The 25578-nt window shown below is 42.9% G+C and overlaps 1 protein-coding gene and 1 long non-coding RNA gene across 3 annotated transcripts in view; one reads left to right on the plus strand and one right to left on the minus strand.

Annotated features, from left to right (window-relative positions):
• mios (missing oocyte, meiosis regulator, homolog (Drosophila)) overlaps positions 1–25517 on the minus strand; it is a 51249-nt gene extending 25732 nt beyond the window's left edge. The window contains exons 1-6 of the mRNA XM_055662094.1: positions 25403–25517; positions 16324–17726; positions 13395–13493; positions 12632–12892; positions 2988–3157; positions 2831–2896 (exon numbers count right to left, since the gene is read on the minus strand). Of these exons, the coding sequence (XP_055518069.1) occupies positions 2831–2896; positions 2988–3157; positions 12632–12892; positions 13395–13493; positions 16324–17620 (1893 nt within the window). The 5' untranslated portion in view covers positions 17621–17726; positions 25403–25517. The remainder of the gene's footprint in view (positions 1–2830; positions 2897–2987; positions 3158–12631; positions 12893–13394; positions 13494–16323; positions 17727–25402) is intronic.
• The window catches only part of LOC129713243 (uncharacterized), a 39164-nt gene continuing 38437 nt past the window's right edge, over positions 24852–25578 (plus strand). For both annotated transcript variants that reach the window (XR_008726201.1, XR_008726202.1), the window contains exon 1: positions 24852–24942. This is a non-coding gene — a long non-coding RNA (uncharacterized LOC129713243). The remainder of the gene's footprint in view (positions 24943–25578) is intronic.

Below are 25578 nucleotides of genomic sequence, written 5' to 3' on the forward strand. Positions count from 1 at the left end.
TGCATCTACTATCTTTGGAGGCACCTTTTTCAAATCTCTTACATTGAATAGTTTAACCCATTAACTATGACAAACTAGGGACAATTCTGCCTGCCCAGGTCTAGGTCCCCTTACACAGCACAAATGAGACAAATTATGTTGGATTGATTCTGGCTCAATAGAGAGTACAGGAAGAAATGCTGGTTCACCAAATTACATCTGTTCTTCCCAAGAGCAAGGATGACTTACTTCACTCCCATCTTGTAGGTCCTGAGGTGGCTAATGAGGTCAATGTGGGAAGCACATCGTCATCTTAGTCATATTTTACCAACATGATTGAACTACAATCGAGCTAATTGCTTGCAAAATTCCAAAACCCAACAAAGGACACATTTACAGTGTCCTCCATAATGTTTGAGACAAAGACCCACCATTTATTTATTTGTGGCTCTGTACTCCACAATTTGAGATTTATAATAGAAAATAATCACACGTGGTTAAAGTGCACAATGTCAGATTTTAATAAAGGCCATTTTTATACATTTTGGTTTCAGCAGTGTCTATGCAGTGTTTATACCCCCCCCCCACCCATTTCAGGGCACCATAATGTTTGGGACACAGCCATGTCATGTAAATGAAAGTAGTCATGTTTAGTATTTTGTTGCATATCCTTTGCATGCAACGACAGCTTGAAGTCTGCAATTCATGGACATCACCAGTTGCTGGGTGTCTTCTCTGGTGATGCTCTGCCAGGCCTGTATTGCAGCCATCTTTAGCTTATAGACAATAGACAGTAGGTGCAGGGATAGGCCATTCGGCTCAGCACCGCCATTCAATGTGATCATGGCTGATCATTTCAGTACCCCGTTCCTGCCTTCTCTCCTGCGTTCAGGTTCCTGCCTCCTGACTCCGCTATTTTTACAAGCCCTATCTAGCTCTCTCTTGAAAGCATCCAGAGAACCTGCCTCCACCGCCCTTTGAGGCAGAGAATTCCACAGACTCACCACTCTCTGTGAGATAAAGTGTTTCCTCGCCTCTATTCTAAATGGCTTGCTCCTTATTCTTAAACTGTGGCCCCTGGTTCTGGACTCCCCCAACATCGGGAACATGTTTCCTGCCTCTAGCATGTCCAAACCCTTAACATCTTATATGTTTCAATGAGATATCCTCTCATCCTTCTACTCCAGAGTGTACAAGCCCAGCTACTCCATTCTCTCAGCATATGACAGTCCCGCCATCCCGGGAATTAACCTTGTAAACCTACGCTGCACTCCCTCAATAGTAAGAATGTCCTTCCTCAAATTAGTGGACCAAAGCTGCACACAGGTGTGGTCTCACTAGGGCTCTGTACAACAGGACCTTTGTACAACAGCAGAAGGACCTCTTTGCTCCTATATTCAATTCCTCTTGTTATAAAGGCCAACATGCCATTCGCTTTCTTCACTGCCTGCTTACTTTCATAGACTGATGTACAAGGACCCCCAGATCCCGTTGTACTTCCCCTTTTCCCAACTTGACGCCATTTAGTAATCTGCCTTCCTGTTTTTGTTACCAAAGTGGTTAACGTCACATTTATCTGCATTAAACTTCATCTGCCATGCATCTGCCCACTCCTCCAACTTGTCCAAGCTTATGCTTGTTTTGGGGGCTTGTCCCCCTTCAGTTTTCTCTTCAGCATATAAAAGGCATGCTCAATTGGGTTCAGATCAGGTGACTGACTTGGCCATTCATAAATTGACATTTTTTTCGCTTTGAAAAACTGCTTTCTTGCTTTAGCAGTATGTTTGGGATCATTGTCTTGCTGTAGAATGAACCACCGTCCAATGAGATTGGAGGCATTTATTTGAACTTGAGCAGATAGGATGTGTATAAACTTCAGAATACATTATGCTACCACCATCAGCAGTTGTATCATCAATGAAGATAAGTGAGCCAGTACCTTCAGCAGCCATACATGCCCAGGCCATAACACCTCCACCACCGTGTTTCATGAGGTGGTATGCTTTGGGTCTTGGGCAGTTCCTTCTCTCCTCCACTCTTTGCTCTTGCCATCACTCGGATACAAGTTAATCTTTGTCTCATCTGTCCACAAGACCTTTTTCCAGAACTGTGGTAGCTCTTTTAAGTACTTCTTGGCAAACTGTAACCTGGCCATCCAATTTTTGCGGCTAACCAGTGGTTTGCATCTTGCAGTGTAGCCTCTGGATTTCTGTTCATAAAGTCTTCTGCGGACAGTGGTCATTGACAAAACCACACCTGACTCCTGATGAGTGTTTCTGATCTGTCGGACAGTAAAGCTCACCAGCGCTTTCGTCTTGATGATGTTCCAAACAGTTGATTTTGGACAGCCTAAGATTTGGTTGATGTCTCTAACAGTTTTAATCTTGTTTCTCAGTCTCATAATGGCCTCTTTGACGTTCATTGGCACAACTTTGGTCCTCATGTTGATAAATAGCAATAAAAGTTTCCAAAGGTGATCGAAAGACTGGAGGAAAGACTAGGTGCTGAGAGATCTCTTATACCTGCGCCAAGGAGGCATTTGAACACACCTGAGCAATTACAAACACCTGTGAAGCCATGTTTCTCAAACATTATGGTGCCCTGAAATGGGAGGGACTATGTATAAACATGGCTGTAATTTCTACATGGTGAAATCTCAAATTGTGGAGTACAGAGACAAGTAAAAAAATGACGGGTGTTTGTCTGAAACATTATGGAGGGCACTGTAAGTACTTGACATCCATCAACGACAACAAAATGTAGGAATTTGTTGCACCAAGCCAGGAATAAAAATGCAAAATATTCAGTTAAAGTATATTTCGGGTGTATACTTATTAATTATTGCACTCACCTGGGTGTCATTTAGAAACATATTGGCAAAGGCCACTCTGTCACGCACAGCAACGCTGCTCTCATACTAAAGTGAGTAATGAAAATGACAAAATAATTGATTTGCAAAATATGTTAAGTGATCAAAATAGTAAATATTAAATGATAGAAGGCCTTACCAGTACACCATCATATGATCCTGGTTCACTCGTCAGAAAGGCAAACATGACACAGAGATAAGGATTATTTAGCTGCAATCTTAGAGTACTACACATTTCTCGCCACAAAGAATCCTTTTCATCGGTATAACCAGACAATGCCATTGCAACAACGTTCAGGTTCAAATCTCCTGCAAATCAAAGTATTCATTATAAACCACCATTTAAAATTTTATTTTATTCAAAAATATGAACTATAAACATGGCTAAAAACAAATATGAAAATGTGATTCCCTGCTACCTGTGCAGCCCCACCCCATTTCCAATATTAGCAACCTGACCCAAATAAGATTGCAATTTATGCTATTATTAAATATTCAATGTTAGGAACAAATGTGTTTGTCAGAAAATCCACAGCACCACAATGCAGCCTTGATGTGAAGATCTAAGCTTGCACGGTATCTATTTTTAAAAACATGATTACTTTATTATGAGCCAGGGACTGACAAGCACAAATTGTGTGTGAGAATATCATCCAGCATATAGAATCCCAAATGGGGGGTTTTAGATTAAACTGCAGTTCAGATCATAAAGATTGAAACAAATGTTTTATTCTTCTGAAGATTGTTGAAGGTTCACCATTATACAATGACCTTCTCTTGGGACTGCCTAGGGATTGCTGTTAATTTGATTTGTGCAAAGTGCACCGTCAGATTCCCCTTATTCTGTGTAAATTTGGCCCTCTGTGTAAATTTGGCCTGATCCGTACTGGCAGATCTCTTTGGATTGGCATTACGTAAATGCAAGATTAATTTATAGTCATAGAGTGATAAAGGGTGGAAACAGGCCCTTCTGCCCAACTTGCCCACACCGGCCAACATGTCCCAGCTACACTAGTCCCACCTACCTGCGTTTGGTCCATATCCCTCCAAACCTGTCCTATCCATGTACCTGTCTAACAGTTTCTTAAACAATGGGATAGTCTGAAAAAGTTACCTCAGATTCCCATTAAATCTTTTACCTTCACCTTAAACCTATGTCTTCTAGTCCTCAATTCACCCATTCTGGGCAAGAGACTCTGTGCATCTACCTGATCTATTCCTCTCATGATTTTACCTCTATAAGATTACCCGCTCATCCTACTGTGCTCCAAGGAATAGAGTGCCAGCCTACTCAACCTCTCCCTACAGCTCACATCTTTGTAAATCTTTTCTGTACCCTTTCCAGCTTGACAACATCTTTCCTATAACCCGATGCCCAGAACTAAACACACTAAATGCAGCTCACACACATATTATTCAAATGCAACATGAGATCCCAACTTCTATACTCAATACCCTGACTGATGAAGGCCAATGTGCCAAAAGCCTTTTTGACCACCTTATCTACTTGCGACTCCACCTTCAAGGAACTATGCACCTGCACTCCTAGATCCCTCTGCTCTACAACACTCCCCAGACCCCGTCCATTCACTGTGTAGGTCCTTCCACATTAGGCTTCCCAACACGCAACACCTCACATTTCTCAGTGTTAAATTTAATCAACTATTCCTCAGCCCATCTGGCCAATCGATCAAGAACTTGCTGTAATTTTTCACAACCATCTTTACCATCTGCAAAACCACTCACTTTTGTATCATCAGCAAACTTGCTAATCTTGCCATGCATGTTCTCATTTCAAATATTTGATGCAGATGACAAACAGTAACAGGCCTAGCACCAAGCCCTGAGGCACACCACTTGTCACACCTCCAGTCCGAGACGCAATCTTCCACCATCACCCACTGCTTCCTTCCATGAAGCCAATACTCTATCCATTCAGCTATCTCTCCTTGGATCCCTGGAGATTTAAAGATCCAAAATATCGTGAATTATCTCGTTTGCTCGCTGAATTTCATCAAAAGTAAGGCATTATTAACTTACTTTTGATGAAATTCAGCGAGCAAACGTGATAATTTTGGATCTTTATATCTCCACGGCAAATGTCGGCTGTTCACTTCCGCTGTTTTCTACCTTCAGTTCCCTCTTGTAATTACCTTACTTTCTATCTTTTTTTTTGCCTGAAAATTTAGGTCGCTGTGCTTCACGGTCACCCCGACTAGCACAGAAAGTTTCAGCTAAAAAATCGGCCGTTTTTAACGGGTGGGAAAGTGCGTGTTTCCCCATTCACTAACATGTACCGAACTGACATATGTCATCCAGTTAAAATTTTCGGTCACGTGAGGGGGGATCTACGCTCATTTGACATTTGGTGAAATCACCCTATAACTCCGTAATTGTAATACAGTGATTGTGTGATTAATGCTGCAATCGTAGTTTGAATCGTGACTATATTAATATAGCGTGATCTAATGTAATTTAAAATAGTGTGATTTACATTAGAATTGTACTTTAATTGAATGCTTATATTTTATGTGTTACCTTTATTTTTTCTTGTTTAAGTGTGATTATGCTTGCGTGTTACAACCTTAACTGCTTTTGTTTGGATTCAAGTGTTTAAGTGCAGGAGATTTGCTGCTGAAGTGTGTTTGATTGTTCTGTTGAGAAGGTGGTCCCCACCTTGAGCTGAGAGTGTTTACCGCTTTAATTTACCGGTTTAAAAGCTTGTGTGATTTCTGAGATCTCTGTGTGTAAGATTTGTGTGAAAGGTTCTTGGGTACCCGGTTGAAAGGAGATAGATCGGTTGAACGGAGATAGATTGTGTGAGAGACTTTGTTAGGTGTTGGAATTTGTTTCCTTGTCTTGTGAGAGACTTAGTAGTGCTGTGGAAAACTTTTGGCCATTGTTTTGTGAGCAATCTTAGGAATTTTGTGGGTGAAGTGTGAATAGCTTGAGCTATTGTTTCCTTTGTAAGAGACAATGAGAAACCAGACTGAGATTGACACAGCGACAGATCCCAAAAGCCCATTACAAATGATTTGCAGTAACTTCTCTAAAGAGGCAGAAAGATTAAAGCATTTCTCAGGAACTTTGAATTAAAAAAATTAGGAGATGAGTTGTGGCCCGAAGGAGGGGTTGGAACCCTGAAGGACGTGAGATATATTGAAGGATTATTTGGCAATATAGTCAAAGTGAGACCGCAAAGGAACTTATTGTGCTGTGAAGACAATATTATGAAGGATTAAGAGAACGTAGAGAGGCTGCAATAATGGCAAATTGGCAGGAGGCAGCTTTGAAACTTGGAATAGAATTAAAAGATGATGAAGGGAATAAACCTCTGGATACCTTGAAAACGGAATGTGGATGTGCTTATAAAGAACATAGGGAATGGGAGACTAAGAGGATTCCTGAAGGAAAAGTGGCACTTGTAGAATTAGAATTGAGGGACTTGTTGGTTGGCTTCGGTTTGGAAGGGGGAGACAAGAAATATTTGGAAGATTGGAAGAGTATTTGTATTAAGAGAAGTTTGCAGCCTCCACCTTATTCCCCTTGTGCTCCCTATATGCCACCTCCAGCGCCTCATGTGCCTCACAGACTCCTGTGCCTGCAGCAACACTGACACCCCCTGCCGATGGTGATCCTGTAGTATCACCTGCTCCCCAGACAGCAGCACCTGCCTTGACCCCAACACCTCCAGCACTAACAGGTATTCCAGTACCGCTCAATACAAGGAGCAAGACAAAGACAATAGCACCCTTAGTTCAAGAACGATCACCAGAACCAGTTTATGAACCTAAACCTAGGAGAATAAAACAACCACCCAGTGAGAAAAGACATGCCTTTAAAAGGTACCGACCTAGTGATGAGGATGATACATCGGAGGGTGAAGTAGTCTCTGGGGACATCGAGAGCGAGTTAGACATAGGTAAAATCATGCCGGCAGAGCAATTATCTCGCCTCCAGTTCCCAGTTAGGGAGATGCCTAACCCAGCCTTTGATCAGGCTAATGCAGTTGGTGCCAACAATCTTCAAACTACTGATGTGTACTCCCCATGGAAACCAAATGAAATGATGGCAGTACTGAGTAAAATACCTGACAGAAAGAAATCACCTGCTTCCTTGGTGGATTATCTCCGGACCACTATGCGTGTATATGACGTGGATTTGAGAGATTTGTGGGCTGTAATACGACAGATCATAACTCCTACAGACCATACCAGGTTCCTAGCCACTTTAGGAAACCCAAACTGGCTAATATAATCGCCAATAACAATGCAAGAGAAGATACAGTTTTAACAGCCCATGCCACTACCCTCCAAAAGCCAATAGGCATCACTAGGATTCTGGATATTAGACCAAAGAAAGGCGAGGGAACAGATGAGTTTCTAGGAACTATATATGGATATATACAAATTCTCCCCAGTACTGCGCAATCTTGTTAAACCGTCAGCCAACTAATGTAGTTGAAGCAATAAAGGCAAACAACATGGATTGGTCAGAGAATAGTGCAAGTTAAATGGCCCGTGCAGTTAGGTATCACTAGAAAGATATTAGAAAACAAAAGAACCAGCCAGTCATTAAGGCAAAAACCGAACATGTAATGAAAAAGGAGGCGCCAAGATCTAATTTAGACTTATGGAATAGTCCTCAGACAAGAGCAAGGCATGGTGCGCCAGATTGGGCATGGGTGCCAGAACCAGAATATCCAGGTTACCTGATGAACCCTCCTCCCTTAGAACCAATTTCCCCAAGACACCGGAAAGGAAATAGAGTATTGGGACCAGACCAATGTTATACTTGCTGTGGACAAGGTCACTGGAGTAGGGAGCACCCAACACGAAAATGACAGGAAAGAGGTGACCAACAGGGAGAGCAGAGAAGGATGGGAAGGGAATGGAGGGTTATGGTCTGAGCGCAGGTATATAGGACTAGGGGAGATTATGTGTTCAGCACGGACTAGAAGGGTCGAGATGGCCTGTTTCCGTGCTGTGATTGTTATATGGTTATATGGTTATAAGGAACTGGCAAACAAATCAGGGACAGAGAAGACAAACACCCTTCTCAAAATAATCCATTTGCACGTTCCTGATTAGCTAACTTGGTGGTGAATGGATGCAAATCTGGTGAAGAACCTGTACTATCATTGCGAGTAGAAGGATATGTACCTTTTTGGTAGATACAGTGGCATCCATGTCATCCCTTCAATTAATTTATAACCTTCCCAAGTCAAGTGAAGTTCAGAGCCTGTCCGGGTTTCAGGGACAAGTTTGCCAGTGTCCCATCTCCAAGTCAATTGGTGTATCGAAGAAAGGCAATAAAACAGATACGTAATAACAACTGGATTGGATTGCAATTTAATGGCTAGAGATTTGCTCTGTGCATTTCAATTAAAAGCAGCGACGGTGGAATAATAGTAACCCCATGGGCTCCCGAAAGGCAGTGCCGTTCAACAGTTACACCCCAATGGTGGTCCTTAGACTTAGAAGATGAGCTTCATATCACATTGGCCTATGATAGGTGGCAAAAATAAAGAATTATAAACCTTTTTCAGACCTCAAGAAGGAAAAAAAATGGAATGTGAATTTTGGCACAGGTAACAGGACAAGAAGGAACTGCAGAGTACGTTAAGATACTCCTAGATTTCTGGAAACGAGCTTCAAAGGTTGCTCCACACATAATGAGGAAGGTGAATTTTCCAGAAAGTGCAAAGGGCTTGGGAGCAACGGTAAAGAAAGCAATTGATCAGGCAGATCCAAATATATATGAAGAACAGAGCTTGTCTAACCAATGTGCTGTTGAGTTTTACCAGACCCAGAGGACAGTTGTTGCCCAGTTACGCCAGTATCTGGGGAGTGAGGGATGTGAGTATGTGGACACACAAGTGTGGGCAGAAGACGCAACTCAGGTAGGATGTGCTGGCATTGATCCCATCCAGGTAGCTCTCCAGTAACACTGCCTTCGATACAGCAGTACCCATTGAAACAACATGTAGAGGCAGCTGCCTTTCAGTCACCCTTTTCAGCCCAACAGGCTGAGCTGTTCGCTTTAATCAGAGCATGTATTGTTGGAAGAGATCTGAAAGTAAACATATATACAGATGCTAGATATGAATTCGGACTGGTACATGGCTTTGGACAGCTGTGGAGGAATAGAGGATTCCTAACCTCAGCAGGAACTCAAATATCTCATAAGCAATTGGTGACTGATTTATTACAGGCTCTGCTGCTACCCAGGCAAATTTCAGTAATGAAGTGTAGTGCTCACACAAAGGGCCAGACACCAATAGACATAGGGAATTGTTGTGCTGACCAAAGCAGCAAAGGAGGTATCCCAGGAACGAAAGATGATGAGGCAGATAAAAAGTTAATGTAACAAGTCTCCCTCGGAAAAGCCAATGCCAACCATCCAGGAAATTATTCAGTTGCAGGAAGAAGCTCCTCTTGCAGTTTGGGTTGTGGAGTGTATGCATTTCGCGACTCACTGTAGTGCAAGAGCAATTGGTGATGCTCTTTCGGCTACTTGTTGGCATCCAAGATTATAAACTTTGGCCCAGAAAGTGAGTAGCTGCTGTATTATTTGTCAGAAATATAATTCTGGGAAAGGAGTGGGTTGTGAGGATGGAAGAACACCTTTGCCAAGGGTCCCTTTGAAACTCTTCAAATGGATTACATCGAGCTAGAGAAGTGCCAAAGATATAGGTATGTACTTGTGATTGTTGATGTATTCAGCAAATGGATTGAGGCCTATCCAACATTTGATAACAAAGAGGCTATTGTTATCAAGGTGCTTATGCAAGTAATTATAATATTGGTATTGTGTAATAAAAGGGAGTTGGATTTCCAGTGCTCGTATTCGGTGTTTGACTGAACCAGACTAAGGATGTAAATTTAGGAACCGGAATTACAACAATCCCCAGCATTTTCCCTGCAGCCCTTCTTGAATAGGGGCACAACATTTGCCACCCTGCAGTCTTCCAGCACCTCGCCTGTATTTAAAGATGACTCGTAAATTTCAACCAGGGTTCCTGCAATCTCCTCTCTAGTTTCCCAAAATGTCCTCGGATATATCTCATTAGGCCCTGGAGATTTGTCTACTTTCAACTTCTCAAGATACAAACTTTTGTTATAAAAATGGCACATTTTCAGATTAATGGGAATTAATATTTTCATCAGAGTACTTTTTAATGAAAGTGTGTATTAGTCTTCGTTTAACCAGAAGATCATAGGGTTTAAATCCCACGTAACAAAAATCTATATCGCAAATCTACTCTGACTTCAGTTCAACAACCCAAGAAAATCTAATAATCACTCGATTTGAATGTAAATAATTTAATATGTGGAGCATATTACTGATACATATTATCAGTTTCTGAATATTTGGGTTGATCAGTGCAATATTGTGCAAAATGAAGTTATAGTTAAAGGTTTACACATAAGCACAACTCATTTTTTTGACCCCACATGAAGCAGTCCAATTTTTTATGCCACATAATGAAACAAAATGTGTTGTTTATAATGTGCATTCAAAATACTAACTGTTGTACCAAAGGTAATCTGGTGCCATTCTATCAATACACCCCAAAATCCATTTATCCCCCAAATAGTCCAACATCCACAAGCAAACTGAATTGGAATTAATGAAAAGGACATACATGTCTAACCTTTTGCAAGTCTGCATTAGTTCAGTATTTTCATATTACATTAAATACTTTCTCTAGGCCGCCATCAGTGTCTCTTGGCAACTTACAAACATCAATTTAATTTGTAGATTTTCTTCAGTGACAAATGGCAAAAACCCCAAACATTCCCATTATTTTGAATTGGGGCCAGATTTGTGGGTAAATCTGTTTTCCCAGTACAATATTTAGAACCGATTACAGTGGCTTGCAAAAGTATTCATACCCCTTGAACTTTTCCCACATTTTGTCACGTTACAACCACAAACGTAAATGTATTTTATTGGGATTTTATGTGATAGACCAACACAAAGTGGCACATAACTGTGAAGTGGAACGAAAATGATACATGGTTTTCAAATTTTTTTACAAATAAAAAACTGAAAAGTGTGGCGTGCAAAAGTATTCAGCCCCCTTTACTCTGATACCCCTAAATAAAATCCAGTGCAACCAATTGCCTTCAGAAGTCACCTAATTAGTAAATAGAGTCCACTTGTGTGTAATCTAATCTCAGTATAAATACAGCTGTTCTGTGAAGGCCTCAGAGGTTTGTTAGAGAACATTAGTGAACAAACAGCATCATGAAGCCCAAGGAACACACCAGACAGGTCAGGGATAAAGTTGTGGAGAAGTTTAAAGCAGGGTTAGGTTATAAAAAAATATCCCAAGCTTTGAACATCTCACGGAGCACTGTTCAATCCATCATCCGAAAATGGAAAGAGTATGGCACAACTGCAAACCTACCAAGACATGGCCATCCACCTAAACTGACAGGCCGGGCAAGGAGAGCATTGATCAGAGAAGCAACCAAGTAACTCTGGAGGAGCTGCAGAGATCCACAGCTCAGGTGGGAGAATCTGTCCACAGGACAACTATTAGTCGTGTACTCCACAAATCGGGCCTTTATGGAAGAGTGGCAAGAAGAAAGCCATTGTTGAAAAAAAGCCATAAGAAGTCCCGTTTGCAGTTTGCCACAAGCCATGTGGGGGACACAGCAAACATGTGGAGGAAGGTGCTCTGGTCAGATGAGACCAAAATTGAAGTTTTTGGCCTAAATGCAAAACGCTACGTGTGGTGGAAAACTAACACTGCACATCACCCTGAACACACCATCCCCACTGTGAAACATGGTGGTGGCAGCATCATGCTGTGGGGATGCTTTTCTTCAGCAGGGACAGGGAAACTGGTCAGAGTTGATGGGAAGATGGATGGAGCCAAATACAGGGCAATCTTGGAAGAACACCTGTTAGAGTCTGCAAAAGACTTAAGACTGGGGCGGAGGTTCACCTTCCAGCAGGACAACGACCTTAAACATACAGCCAGAGCTACAATGGAATGGTTTAGATCAAAGCATATTCATGTGTTAGAATGGCCCAGTCAAAGTCCAGACCTAAATCCAATTGAGAATCTCTGGCAAGACTTGAAAATTGCTGTTCACAGACGCTCTCCATCCAATCTGACTGAGCTTGAGCTATTTTACAAAGATGAATGGGCAAAAATTTCAGTCTCTGGATGTGCAAAGCTGGTAAAGACATACCCCAAAAGACTTGCAGCTGTAATTGCAGCGAAAGGTGGTTCTACAACGTATTGACTCAGGGGGGCTGAATACTTTTGCACGCCACACTTTTCAGTTTTTTATTTGAAAAAAAAAATTGAAAACCATGTATCATTTTCCTTCCACTTCACAATTATGTACCACTTTGTGTTGGTCTATCACATAAAATCCCAATAAAATACATTTACGATTGTGGTTGTAACGTGATAAAATGTGGAAAAGTTCAAGGGGTATGGAAACTTTTGCAAGCCACAGTATATGAAGCTCAATTTAGATTCCATGGAACATGGACATAAAATTACTGAATACATATAACTTGGTCAATTACATTGAAAAAACTATGAAAATAGTAAGCCAAAAGTTTAAGAAGGTTTGTAATTTAAAGCTCTTCATACACAAAAGGAGTGTTTACTCTGCATTTTTCTCATTTGTTTACTCGAAACAAATAAATAATAATTCTCATTTCTTCTCACTGAATGAGAGGAAAGCACAACATATCTAATAGCAACATTTTAGCGATTAAAGTACTTCAAACAATATTTTAAAAATAGTATACCTTTCCCTAAAGCAGCTCCCTTATTAAGAATCTCTATTGCTCTTCGGATGTCAAGGTTAAAAAGTGCAACAGCAGCAGCTCGTTCCCATTCTTCTCCTTGTTCCAATGAGTTCAGGAAAGGATCTACATCAATATCCGGACCCTTCTGAATCCAGCCACAAAGTTGCAGAGCCAAACATCGTTCCTCACTCTGGTATCTGATAACACCTGTCTGCCGATCGGATCCAAGCCAGCTGTGTTTATAACTCTCGGTTTTTCTCTCTGGTAATGGAGTAATCGCAAATGAATAAAATAAGGGTGCTTCACAATGCTTTAAATGCCTCATACAAAATAAATACATTCATGCTTTTCTAATAGAATCTGATTATTGCAATGTCCTTTCCTTGGAAAACAGGTTTTGAAAGAAAAGGACATTGAAACATGCAAATACAAATTGTTTCAGTCTCTGGAATGACCGACTGCTTAAATACCTTGCAGAAACATGGAACTGCAGTTATTGGCCTACAAAAAATATACAAAGTGTTGGGAGTTACTCAACTGGTTCGGCTGCATCTTTAGAGAACATAGATAGGTGACATTTCTGGTCAGGACTCTTCTTCAGGCTAATTGTGCTTAAATACCTCATCCAATATAAATAATACATAATCCTTTATCATTCATTGTTATTAAGTCAGATCTCAAAGAACATGGAAAATAACTTGGAACATGAGGCCACAACATTTGCACAGAATTAAAAGTTGTAAATGGATTCATTCATACTCACCGGCACTTGATTTTAAAATAGTTTTAATGCCAGAGTACACAAGAGGCACTTTGTTCACAGATGATTTCTGTTCTGCATCTTCAGCATATTGTTTCATGAGTGATCACAAGTTTAGGAAAGCAACATGAAGGAAAAAAAATGGCTGCAATTTTTTTTTTGCATGGTTCAATAGTAAAAATCTAATTAAAAATCTATGCCCTTCAGCAACCATGAATAACATTTCCCACAATTTGAGCATAGCATTCCCTTATCCAAACCTATGATCAACACTTCGGTCATCAAACAGCTGCAGCTCTCGTTAATCAGTACCTGATGGTCAACACATCAGCTTCAATTCAGCTCAAAGTCACTGTATATTTCATTTTGTTCAATCTCTTTTAGAGCGAAAATTAGGTTTTAAATTATTACAATTCAAAAGCACTTCACCAGGTATAAAGCACTTTAACATGCCCCAAGTTTGTAGAAGGCAGTACAAGCTGAATTTATTTATCTTTCTTTTTGAACTTAATAACTACAAAAATGTTGTAATATAAAATAATCATTTCAAGTTCACATTTATTGTCACATGCACCAAGTATGGTACAGTAATATTTGAGTTACCATACAGCCATCCCAAGTGAAAAGCAACAATACATAGTCCCATAAAATAAAATTTAACATAAACATCCACCACAGTGGAATCAACACTCCTCACTGTGATGGAAGGCAATAAAGTTTAATCATCTTCCTCCTTTGTTCACCCATGGTTGGGGCCGAACCCTTCGAACTTGCCGCTGCCGACAGTACGATGTTCAAGCCCTCGCGTTGGAATGATCAAAACTCCAGTGTCGGGACGGATCGGAACACTCCCGATGGAGCTCCCGAGTCGGCCTCTTCTTACCGGAGGTGTTAAAAGTCCACAGGCCCCGCAGTCGGAGCACTTTCGCTGACGATCCTCGGCAAAGGATCGCAGGCTCCGGGATGGGATGGCTAGTCCACACCGGCAGCTTGAAACTCCGGGCCGGTCTTCAGGAAAGGCCGCACCACTCCACGTTGTTAGGCCACATGGTGGACGGAGATGCGACACGGAGAAAAACCGCATCTCCGTCGAGGTAAGTGACTGGAAAAAGTTTCCCCCGATTTCCCCCCTCCCCCACATAAAACATACCAAGAAACATTGAAACACACATTTAAGACATACTTAAAATAATATAAACGGAGAAGGAACGAGACAGACTGTTAGCGATGCGGCCATTACGGGCGCCACCCAGTGGTGATACATGATCACCTTTACGTGATCATAATCAAAGTCTAAGGTTAATTAAACGTTGAAGTATTTTTACAATAACTAGATGCAGATATACATGCTGTTGGGAACTGTTTCAACAAGTGAAAATTATTCTCTATAATTTTATAGTGAAAGTTAATACTGCGATGGAGAAATTGTTCTCAGTGCTCCACCAGAAACCACAATTTCTCTTTTCCTGATGGATGATGTAAAAATTATGCTACTAAAGTTTTAAAACTATTTTCATATTTTTTTTAAATCTCTTTAGAAATGCATATTGCAATATCTATGTTTCATTTTTAAAGTATAAATATTACTAGTGCAGACTGAAGTGCAAACAAGATGTTTATTATATGACAATGCATTAAAAGAACCAGGCCTTATCATATGTGGGTTATTCTGCCCATAAGCAGCAGTTAGTGTCCTGGAGTGACTGATCCTAGTGGTGTATAAAAGGAAGGTGGGCACTAGTGGAGTAGACTGTTGGGAGCAAGTGTGTTGACGTCCAAGTGCTATGTCTGAGGGCAAGCACTGAGGCTGTCTTGTGAAGCTTCAGCCACGAAACAGAGCAGAGGGCGACAGCAAGATAAGGCAAGGGCCACTTTGCTTTGTGCAACTATTACTTTGTCTCACACCAGTCGTAATGGCGGTTAGGGAATTGGTATATTCCTCTTGCGGGGTGTGAAAAATCAGAGACTGTCAGTGTCCCTTAGGACTAAACCTGTGGGAAGTGCATTCACTGCAGCTCCTAACTGACTATGTGAGGGAACTGGGACTGCAGCTGGACAACCTCAGTATCATCAGGGAAACCAAGAGCATCATAGATAGGAGTTAAGTGGTTACACGCAAGGTCCATGCAAAAAGTAGATGGGTGAATACCAGGAAAGGGAGTAGGCAGAGTGCAGGAAGCCCCATCCCATTCCCCTCAAAAAACAATACTGTTGGATACTATTGGTGGGGGTAAAGAAGAGAATGACCAGAGGAGAGCAGCAGCAGCAGCAACCATGTCAGGCACAGCAGGGTAGTCAGAGAGTTAGAGTGATAGGAGGCTCATTAGCTAGGGGGGGCAGACAGACATTCTGTGGCAGCAAACGGGACTGCTGGATGGTTACTGCCCATGTGCCAGAGCCCAGGATGAATCAAAGTGGTTGCTGAACATTTTCATGGAAGAGGGTGATCAGCCAGAAGTAGTTGTGCAAGTTGGTACAAATTACATGGGTAGGAAAGGGGATAAGGTCCTATAGAGTAAATAATATTAGGCAAAACTTTAAAAAGAACCTCAAAGGGTAGCAATCTCCAAATGGAGGTGAGGGTAGGAATAGGAAGATGGGACAGGTTAATGTGTGACTGTGCCGTTGGTGCAGGGGGCAAGGATTTAGATTTTTAGGCCTCTTCTGGCACAGAAGTGCCCTATACAAGATGCAGCTGGTTGCACCTGAACTAGAGGGAAAACAATATCATGGCAGGCATGCTATCTAGTTCAGCTTAAACAAGATTGGCAGGGGGATGAGATCCAATGCAGTAATGAAGCAGATGGGAGGCTGTAAGTCAGTACTGCAGGTTTGCCCTTAAATATTACTGCAAGATTTAGAACAATAATTTATATTTTAATCTTTGATTAAATCATTCTTAAACTAATAAGAATCTTGATCAAAAGGATATAATGCAGAGTATACCATAATGATTTTAGCTGAGGGTCATCATCTCCGGCCAACAAATGATTTCTCCACACTTGCTCCATATCAAGACCATATCTTGACAGTGCACGCTGTCTCATTTTTGTGGCAACATCCTTCTCGCCAGAACTACTTTCTCCCTCTTCACTGCAGTTATACAAGTGTCTGCCACATGCCCACATCAAAGTAGTAGTTGGATTCCACGCCAACGATATTCGTTCAAAGACAGTGAAATCTGACATCAGCCTGTTCGACGTCACAACAACCATGCGGTTCTGATTTGTTGGATGCCATGCAAATGAGGCAATGCAGTTTTCACAGGGCTGAACACTCCTTTCTATTATGGTAGGCTCAGTTTCATCCCCAATGGGTGCTGGCGTATGTTGCATGTCATACAGACGAATTATATTAGTATCTCTAGTCAATGTGGCCAGCAAACCAGTTCTGGTTGGACACCAAGCTACTTTTGTTAGTGGTTTGGGTTGTTCGGTCAATGTCAGCACTGGCTTTTCAAACTTCCGCAGGTCCCAGATTGCCACCTGTCCTTCAAAGAAAGATGCCACGCGGTCATGGAAGTGAGGGTCAACTGTTACACCTTGAACAGCTTTTGTATTGACAAACATCTTTTGGCTGGTGTTTCTCAAATCAAAGATTGCAAGATTTCGGTGCATACCTGCCAAAAGCAGCTTTTGATCTCTTGGGAGCCAGCAAAGGGAAAGACTTGCATCATTCTGGCCTAGTTCATACAATGGCTTTGTCACAACAAGTCCAGCATCTGTATCACCAGCAGAAAGTCGAACTTTCTCTGCTGGTACAGCAATTTCTGGTGTGTATTTGCTGCTGATATCCCAGATGAGTACAGAGAAATCTGCCCTGTGTTTATCCAGTCCAGCGGCAAGCCAGTTGCTGTCCACAGGATTCCAAGCTAGTGTATTACACTGACGAGCATGCTTAGGAACAAATTCTTTTCCTATCAAATCTCTGAATTTAGAATTGCGATCTTGACCAAGGCTAGTAAGCACAACTCGCCCATTGGCTTGTCCAACAGCAAGGAGACATTCAGGATCATATTTAGGATACCAAGCCACACATTTCATATAAGGCGTGTCAGAATTAATTGCGAGCAACGTGGCTGTGGTGTCCTCCGATAGCCTCAAAGAACCAGCCTTAACTTCGAAATTTCCAACTGATTCAGTCCGATAAAGACAAAGTTCTGAGTCACAAACAACAAATCTGTCCACATGATGTGGAGCCCACAGAATATCAGGTTTTGAACCACTCATTTTCCCCCACTAGATTTCAAGACGATTCATTCCAAATACTTCAGCCCTTCAGTTTATAGTTGGCTTGAAGAGACAAAGACCTATTCTTCAATGTGTCGTTGCAAAACTGAAAGAAAAAAAAGAGTTTACTAAGCAGTAAATATTTTTTTAGCTACAACCAGCTCAAAATTTATAATATGTTCACTCATAACAAAAATGGAAATAATCAATATTTTAGTTACCTTTCCACCCAGTTTTTTAACGTTGGTGCTAAGAAAATTGGTAGTTACACTGGATAGAAACCCACTGTCTGGAAGAGCTACAGACCCTGAGCTTACACAGGTGAGATGTGGAGAGTTACTTCACCGAGATTTGTGTACAACTGCGATATCCAAATAACCTCTGGGTCATACATGTCATTGAATTTAACTGAAACATTTAAAACTATTCAAAATACAACTTTCATTATTAAGTCCCCTCTATCTTTTAATGTCATTAATAAACAATAGCAGATCACATTACATTGTTCAGGAGTACCAATACCCTTATTTTTTTTTAAAAGGCACAAAGCTGTTTCCTTAAAATGATACTAAAGGATGTGGAATTTCAGTTATGCAGAGATTGAGAAGCCAAGGCAGCACTTTTCAGAATATGGTAGGTTAAAAGGATATTTAACAAATGTACTCAACATGTTTTCAAACAGGAAGTGAAAACGGAGGTTCTATTATCAGAAACAATCAAGACAACACAGTGGTGTAGCAGTTAACACTGCAGTCTCACAGCTCGAGAGACCCAGGCAATGCTGACCTTGGATGCTGTCTGTGAAATTTGCACATTTTCCTATGATGTTTTCCTGGGTGCTCCAATTCCCTCCCTCATTCCAAAGACATACTTGTAGTTTCATGCAAGGCATCCGTAATGTAGGGAAGTGGCAACAAAATTAGAGGTGGGGGAGGTGATGAGGATGCAAGGGGTCTTAAAAGTAGTCTTAGTGTGAATGAGTGCTTGCTGGCTAGCACAGACATGGTAGGCCAAATGGTTTGTTTCTGTGGTTTCCGACTGTGATTTTAAGGCAGCGATCCAGTACAAAATGGCAGAAGAACCCAAGGTGAAGAGAGGAGAAAAATAAATCTTAAATTTGTACAAGGACAGGCATTATCTTAACTGGACCCTTTCCAACTTAACATGTGCTAGTATGTTAACTCAGCGACCCATAGTCGGATTTTAACATGTTACAAGGTAAATAGATAAATCTAGCATCAGAAACAGAAATTTACTGCATGCTTTTAAAGTACAACTGAAATTCAAGACCTTTATTTGTGATTAAACACCAATTTTATGGTGAATTATGTGAACACTTTAGAAGACATTTGGACAGGTGGACGGATAGAAAAGGTTTAAAAGGGATACGTGCCAAACGCAGGCAGGTGGGACTAGCGTGGATGAGGCATCTTGATCCGCATGGGCAAGTTAGGCTGAATAACCCGTTTCCATGCTGAATGTCTATGACTATCCATGTTCTGTCTTGGAGGGGGTTGGGAGTGAGTAGAACTGCAGGAACCAGGGGAGACACGGACAAAGGCTCCATCTATAACAGCAGAAGGGGACAGGGGAGGAACTAAAAAGGAAGATGGGGAAACTAGCAGTAAGGGATGGCATCGTTGCACGAGGCAGAGTGGGAGGAGGTGTAGCCACAGAAATGTGGGAGTCAGTCTGTCCACTATAATGGACACAAAGAACATGAAGTGTAGAGAGTTGTCAGAGATAGTCTAACTGAATTTGAAGGCAGGGTGGAAGTTAAAGAAATCAACAAGTTCTACATGGGTACAGAAGGAAGCCCCAATGCAGTCATCAATGTAACAGAGACAGAGTTGGGGGTATTATTGGATCAAAGAGTGTTCAACGTAATCAACGAAGAAAGGCATTGCTGGAGCCCCATGGCTACACCTCAAACTTGAAGAAGGCAAGAGAAATATAGAGTTATCAAAAGAGTTGTTGAGGGCAAGGCCAAATTCTGCAAGCAAAAGATGGTATCAGTTATGGGGAATTGATTGGATCTCTGCTCAAGGAAGAATTGGAATTCCTTGCAGTTTTCCTGGTGCAGAATTGAAGTTTAAATGACAGGACATCCATGGTAGGGATGAGGCAGCAGGGGCTAAGGAATTGATAATTATTAAAGTGGTGAAGAGCATGTGAGGTGTCCTGGATGTACATGGGAAGGGACTGGAAAGGGGAATAGAATAGAGTTGAGGTATTAAAGACTCCCATTGTTATGTATGCCTTCAGCCTTCCCCATTGTTACAGAGACCAAATATAAATAGGAAGAACAACATCTCATATTACACCCAACGGCGATTACATTTTCTTATTTCAGGTAAACCACACCTTGAGCTCTCCTCCAACACATTCTTTCACCTGCCTTTCTTATCCTTTTATTCATCTCTCTCATCCCCTTCCCCCACCTGCCCATCATTCTGCCAACTGGTTCCACCAATCACCTGCCAGGTTCTGTCCCAACCATCCTCCCACCATCTCTTGTACAACTATATACTGGCAATCTTTCCTGTTCAATCCTGACCCAGGGTCTTAAATATCGACTTGCACAATAATTATTAACACCGGTGTCCTACACGTATACTTTCTCAGCACCATACTATACTCCCTACACACTCACAGGTGATGGCCAAATTCAGCTACAACTCTATTTACAAGTTTACAGATAATATCACTGTAGTGGTCCATATCTCAATCACTCAATGAAATCCAGGACAAGGGGTCACAGCTTAAGGATGAGGGGGAAAATCCTTTAAAACCGAGATGAGAAGAACTTTTTTCACACAGAGAGTGGTGAATCTCTGGAACTCTCTGCCACAGAGGGTAGTCGAGGCCAGTTCATTGGCTATATTTAAGAGGGAGTTAGATGTGGCCCTTGTGGCTAAGGGGATCAGAGGCCATGGAGAGAGGCAGGTACGGGATACTGAGTTGGATGATCAGGCTCGATCATATTGAATGGCCAACTCCTGCACCTAATTTCTATGTTTCTATGTAATAATGAGACAAAGTACAGGAAGAAGATAGAGTATTTAATAAGGTGGTGTTAATAGACAATAGGTGCACGAGTAGGCCATTCAGCCCTTCGAGGCAGCACCGCCATTCAATGTGATCATGGCTGATTATCCACAATCATTACCCCGTTCCTGCCTTCTCCCCATATCCCCAGACTCCGCTATCTTCAAGAATAAGTGACCCTGCATTCTCATAGCATCCTCCTCACAGTTCACACTGCCACCCAGCTTTGTGTCATCTGCAAATTTGCTAATGTAATTCCTTCATTGAAATCATTAATATATATTGTAAATAGCTGCGGTCCCAGCACCAAGCCTTGTTGTACCCCACTAGTCACTGCCTGCCATTCTGAAAGGGACCTGTTAATCCCTATTCTTTGTTTCATGTCTGCCAACCAATTTTCTATCCATGTCAGCACATCTACCCCCAATACCATGTGCTCTAATTTTGCCAACTAATCTCCTATGTGGGACCTTACCAAATGCTTTCTGAAACTCCAGGTGCACTACATCCACTGGCTCTCCCTTGTTCATTTTTCTAGTTACATCCTCAAAAAATTCCAGAAGATTAGTTAAGCATGATGTCCCCATTGTAAATCCATGCTGACCCGGACCGATCCTGTTACTGCTATCCAAATGTGCCGCTATTTCATCTTTCATGATTGACTCCAGCATCTCCCTAACCACCGATGTCAGGCTAACTGGTCTATAATTCCGTTTTATCGCTCCCACCTTTCTGAAAAAGTAGGATAACATTGCAGTCAGCATCAATGGTGAAGAAGTGGAGATTGCTGACACCTCTAGTTCCTCAGATAATTAAGGAAGCTTGACATGTTTCCAATAATTGTTACCAATTTCTACAGATATACCATAGAAAGCATACTGTTGAATTGCATCACAGCTTGGTTTGGCAACAACTCTGCAAAAAAATGTGGATGTAGCCAAGTCCATCATATGATCAAGTCTAACCACATCACTCCCCCTACTCCACTCCATCTACACTACATACTGTCTCGGGATAGCAGCTAACATTATCAAGAACCATTTTACACTGTTGTCAGTCCCTCTTCTCCCCTCTCACTGGGCAGAAAATACAAAAGTTTGAAAGCACATGCCACCAGATTCAGGAAGTTGCCCAAGCGGTATGAATATAGATTTCTCCAACTTCAAGTAACCTTTGCTTTCCCTCTCGCCCCATACCTCCCCCAACCTAGTTCTCCAACCAGTCTGACTATGTTGTCTCTTGATTAAATTTTTAACTCTTTATGTCTCATGGTCATGTTCCCCTAGCTAACAATTATCTTTTCTACATTTTCCTTGATAATCATCCTCTGATCTCATGTTCACACCTTACTCCTCCATATCTCAGGGTCTCCCTCTCCCATGACTGAAGTTTGAAGAAGGGTCTCGATCCGAAACATCACCCATTCCTTCCACCCAGAGATGCAGCCTGTCCACTGACCTCTAGCATCTTGTGTCTATCTGGTTGGTGTGGATTCAGTGGGCCAAAGTGCGCTGTATCTCTAAACAAAACATTGTGATTTCACATGCTCAATAGAGCAGACAATGCGCATTCAGGACTATGTCTACACTAGAATTATTTAATATTCATCCAATAAGCCACATACTATAGATATTTGAAATATTCAATCGCTAAAGCAACATATATGGAGAGAAACGCTATAGCGAATGTCAAAACATCCATTGAATTTAACTGTATCGCCCCAAATGTCATATGAACTTCCAGTATTTCTACTTCAAATTTAAACATTTTCTCCATAGATGCTGCCTGACCTGCTGAGTTCCTCCAGTAGTTTGTTTCTTGGTTAACATTCAGTCAACCCCACAGAACCAAAATACAAAATAGCAGCCGGAGTAGACCATGTGTTGAGGGGCACCGCTATATTGCTTCACCATTCATCAATATCACATCCATCCTTGTCTTAGCCTCCACCACTAGTTCGCTGTGACCCTGAATCCATAGCATAGAAAGTGTTTATAAGACTTGCAAAAAAAAGAAAAATGGCCAATGTTTTGTTTGCGATCTCAAATGCATTCTCACCATTTCTTCCGTCAAATTAAAATAACCTCGCTGCATACGTTTCTTCCAGTGGGTTAGGCAGCATCTCTGGAAAGATGAAATGGGTCCAGTCTACGGAAGGATCTCGACCCGAAACGTCACCTATTCCTTTTCTCCAGAGATGCTGCTTGACCTGCTGAGTTACTCCAGCATTTTGTGTCTATCTGTTGCGTAAACTAGCATCTGCAGGAGATGCAACACCTGTCCCTATACCTCCCCCCATCTACTCCATCCAAAGACCCCGACAGTCTTTTCAGGTGAGGCAGAGGTACAGTTCCACCTCCTCCAACCTCATCTAATGTATCCGCTGTTCCAGGTGTGGACTCCTGTATATCAGTAAGACCAAGCGCAGGCTCGGCGATCATTTCGCTGAACACCTCTGCTCAGTCCACCTAAACCTACCTGATCTCCCGGTTGCTCAACACTTTAACTCCCCCTCCCATTCCCACACCGACCTTCCTGTCCTAGGCCTCTTCCATTGTCAGAGTTAGGCCCAGCGCAAATTGGAGGAACAGCGCCTCATTTTCCCTTGGGCAGCTTACACCCCAGCAGTATGAACATTGACTTCTCTAACCAATTAGCCCTTGCTTTTCCTCTTTCCATTCCCTCCCCAGTTCTCCGACCGATCTTACTCACTCTGACTACATTTTTTCTCTGTACCGCTCACTCCCCTGACATCAGCCTGAAGAAGGGTCTCGACCCTAAACATCACCCATTCCTTCTCTCCAGAGATGTTGCATGTTCCGCTGAGTTACTCCAGCATTTTATGTCTATCTTCGATTTAAACCAGCATCTGCAGTTCTTTCCTACACATCTACAGTTCAGATTCAGATTCAATTTTAATTGTCATTGTCAGTGTACAGTACAGAGACAACGAAATGCATTGTCTCCTTCCTACAAATACGCGAGTTCAGAATTCTGACTGCGCATGCCCAGGTCATAGGTCACTGGAGATAAACATTCTTGGCAGCTGAGCTGCTGCATGTATACAGACCTGTGTTTCATCCGTAGTCAGGATCGAATCAGGTCTCTGGCGCTGCAAGTGCTGTTGAATTGCTACTGGAGTTAGCAACACTAGTTCTTCCTTCTCCACTGGTCCATGCAGAAATCTCAGCCGTGACAATTTAATGAATCACGGTCGAGTCCTCCTCACCCTGGGAGTATGGGTTTCATTCTCACTCGGGCTGCCCTCCCGGATTATACAGGGTTATTATACAGGGGCAAACCACACACCCCTCTCCTGCATAACCCCAGGAGGCAGATCTGTGAGCAGAGTCTCACTACCATCCCCTTTCCCGTCCTCTCCGGGGTGTCCCATCCCTGTCCGGGGGAGGCCGAAGATGTCCGGAGTAACCCCGAACGGTGGTGGCCCCAGGCTTACAGCCAGCGCGGAGAAGCGCTAACTCCCGCCAACTGCTGAGGAACCCGTTCCCCGACGGGCCAGGGACCGTCAGCTGCACCTCTCGCCTTATCCAGTGGCTGTCGGTCAACCCCCTCGGTGCTGGCGAAAGCCGAGGACTAGTCATAAACGGGAATACACACAAAATGCTGCAGCAACTCAGCGGGTCGGGCAACATCTCTGGAGAAGGGTCTCGACACAAAACGTCACCTATTCCTTTTCTCCAAAGATACTGCCTCTCGCTCAGTTACTCCAGCACGTTGTGTCTACCTTCGGTGTAAACCAGCATCTGCAGTTCCTTCCTACAGAGTGACGCCTGTCCGCGGGTAAAGGCAAGATGGCGGGGAGAGGGAAACTCGCTATTGTGGCTTCATTGCAGATTCCGGACACCGTGTCTCCGCAAGAACTCGCTGACGCTAGGACAATCCCTGCACCCCATCCCCCCACCCTGGACTGGAGGACATTGCCCGCCTCTGCAACCAACATGCAACCCCCACTCGCATCTGCCCCCTCTCTCGCTGTTACACCCCCCTCTCTCGCTGTTACACCCCCCTCTCTCGCTGTTACACCCCCCCCTCTCTCGCTGTTACACCCCCTTCTCCCGCTGCCTGGCAACCCGTTCGCTTGTTTTTTGAATGACCTTTGACAAATCCCATGATTCCTTGCGTTTTTCGGAATACCGAACTACTTAAAGGGGAGGAGACCAAATACTTCAGGCCCCGCCCCTGGTCGCGATGATTGAAACATGAGTAACACGTGTCAATGTGTAGGGAAGGAGCTGCAGATGCTGGTTTAAACGGTAAACACAATACGCTAGAGTAACTCAGCGGGACAGGCAGCATCTCTGGAGAGAAGGAATGGGTGACGATTTGAGTCGAGACCCATCGTCAGACCATCTGGAACCGAAACGCCACCCATTCCTCATCTCCATTCATGTTGCAATGATCTATCGCTGCGGAGCCCACGCCCGCACGTGACCGCCCCTCCCCCACGCCATGCAGGGCCACCATCCAACTCCCTTCGCCTTCACGTCGCAATTTAGCAGCCGCTCCCACACAACGGACAGGGACCGGCTGTCTCCGAGGCCAGGCCGGTGTATACTTTACATTTATTTCTTCGGGCCGCAAGCCGCATCACATGCAGCGGCGGCAGCATCAGGGCGGCCATTAACGAGGCGTGAACATGCAGGTCAGATACCTGCCACGACCGACCATCGCTTGGTGTCCGACGCGAGTCACCGGCCAAACGGCAGCACTCACCTGCAGCTCGAGCGTCAATAACCATAACGGCTTCGGCCGGAACAACCGGAACACCGTTGGCACTGCCGCGCATGCGCGCCCTCGCCCGCGCGCCTGTGGCCGTGTTTGTTCACGTGACGCGACGGTTGGTGCCAAAGGGTGCGCTCCACCCGCTGGAGGAGGAGTCGAGGCGGCAG

This window comes from Leucoraja erinacea, chromosome 2 (genome assembly GCF_028641065.1).
Source record: "Leucoraja erinacea ecotype New England chromosome 2, Leri_hhj_1, whole genome shotgun sequence".
Lineage (NCBI taxonomy): Eukaryota > Metazoa > Chordata > Chondrichthyes > Rajiformes > Rajidae > Leucoraja > Leucoraja erinaceus.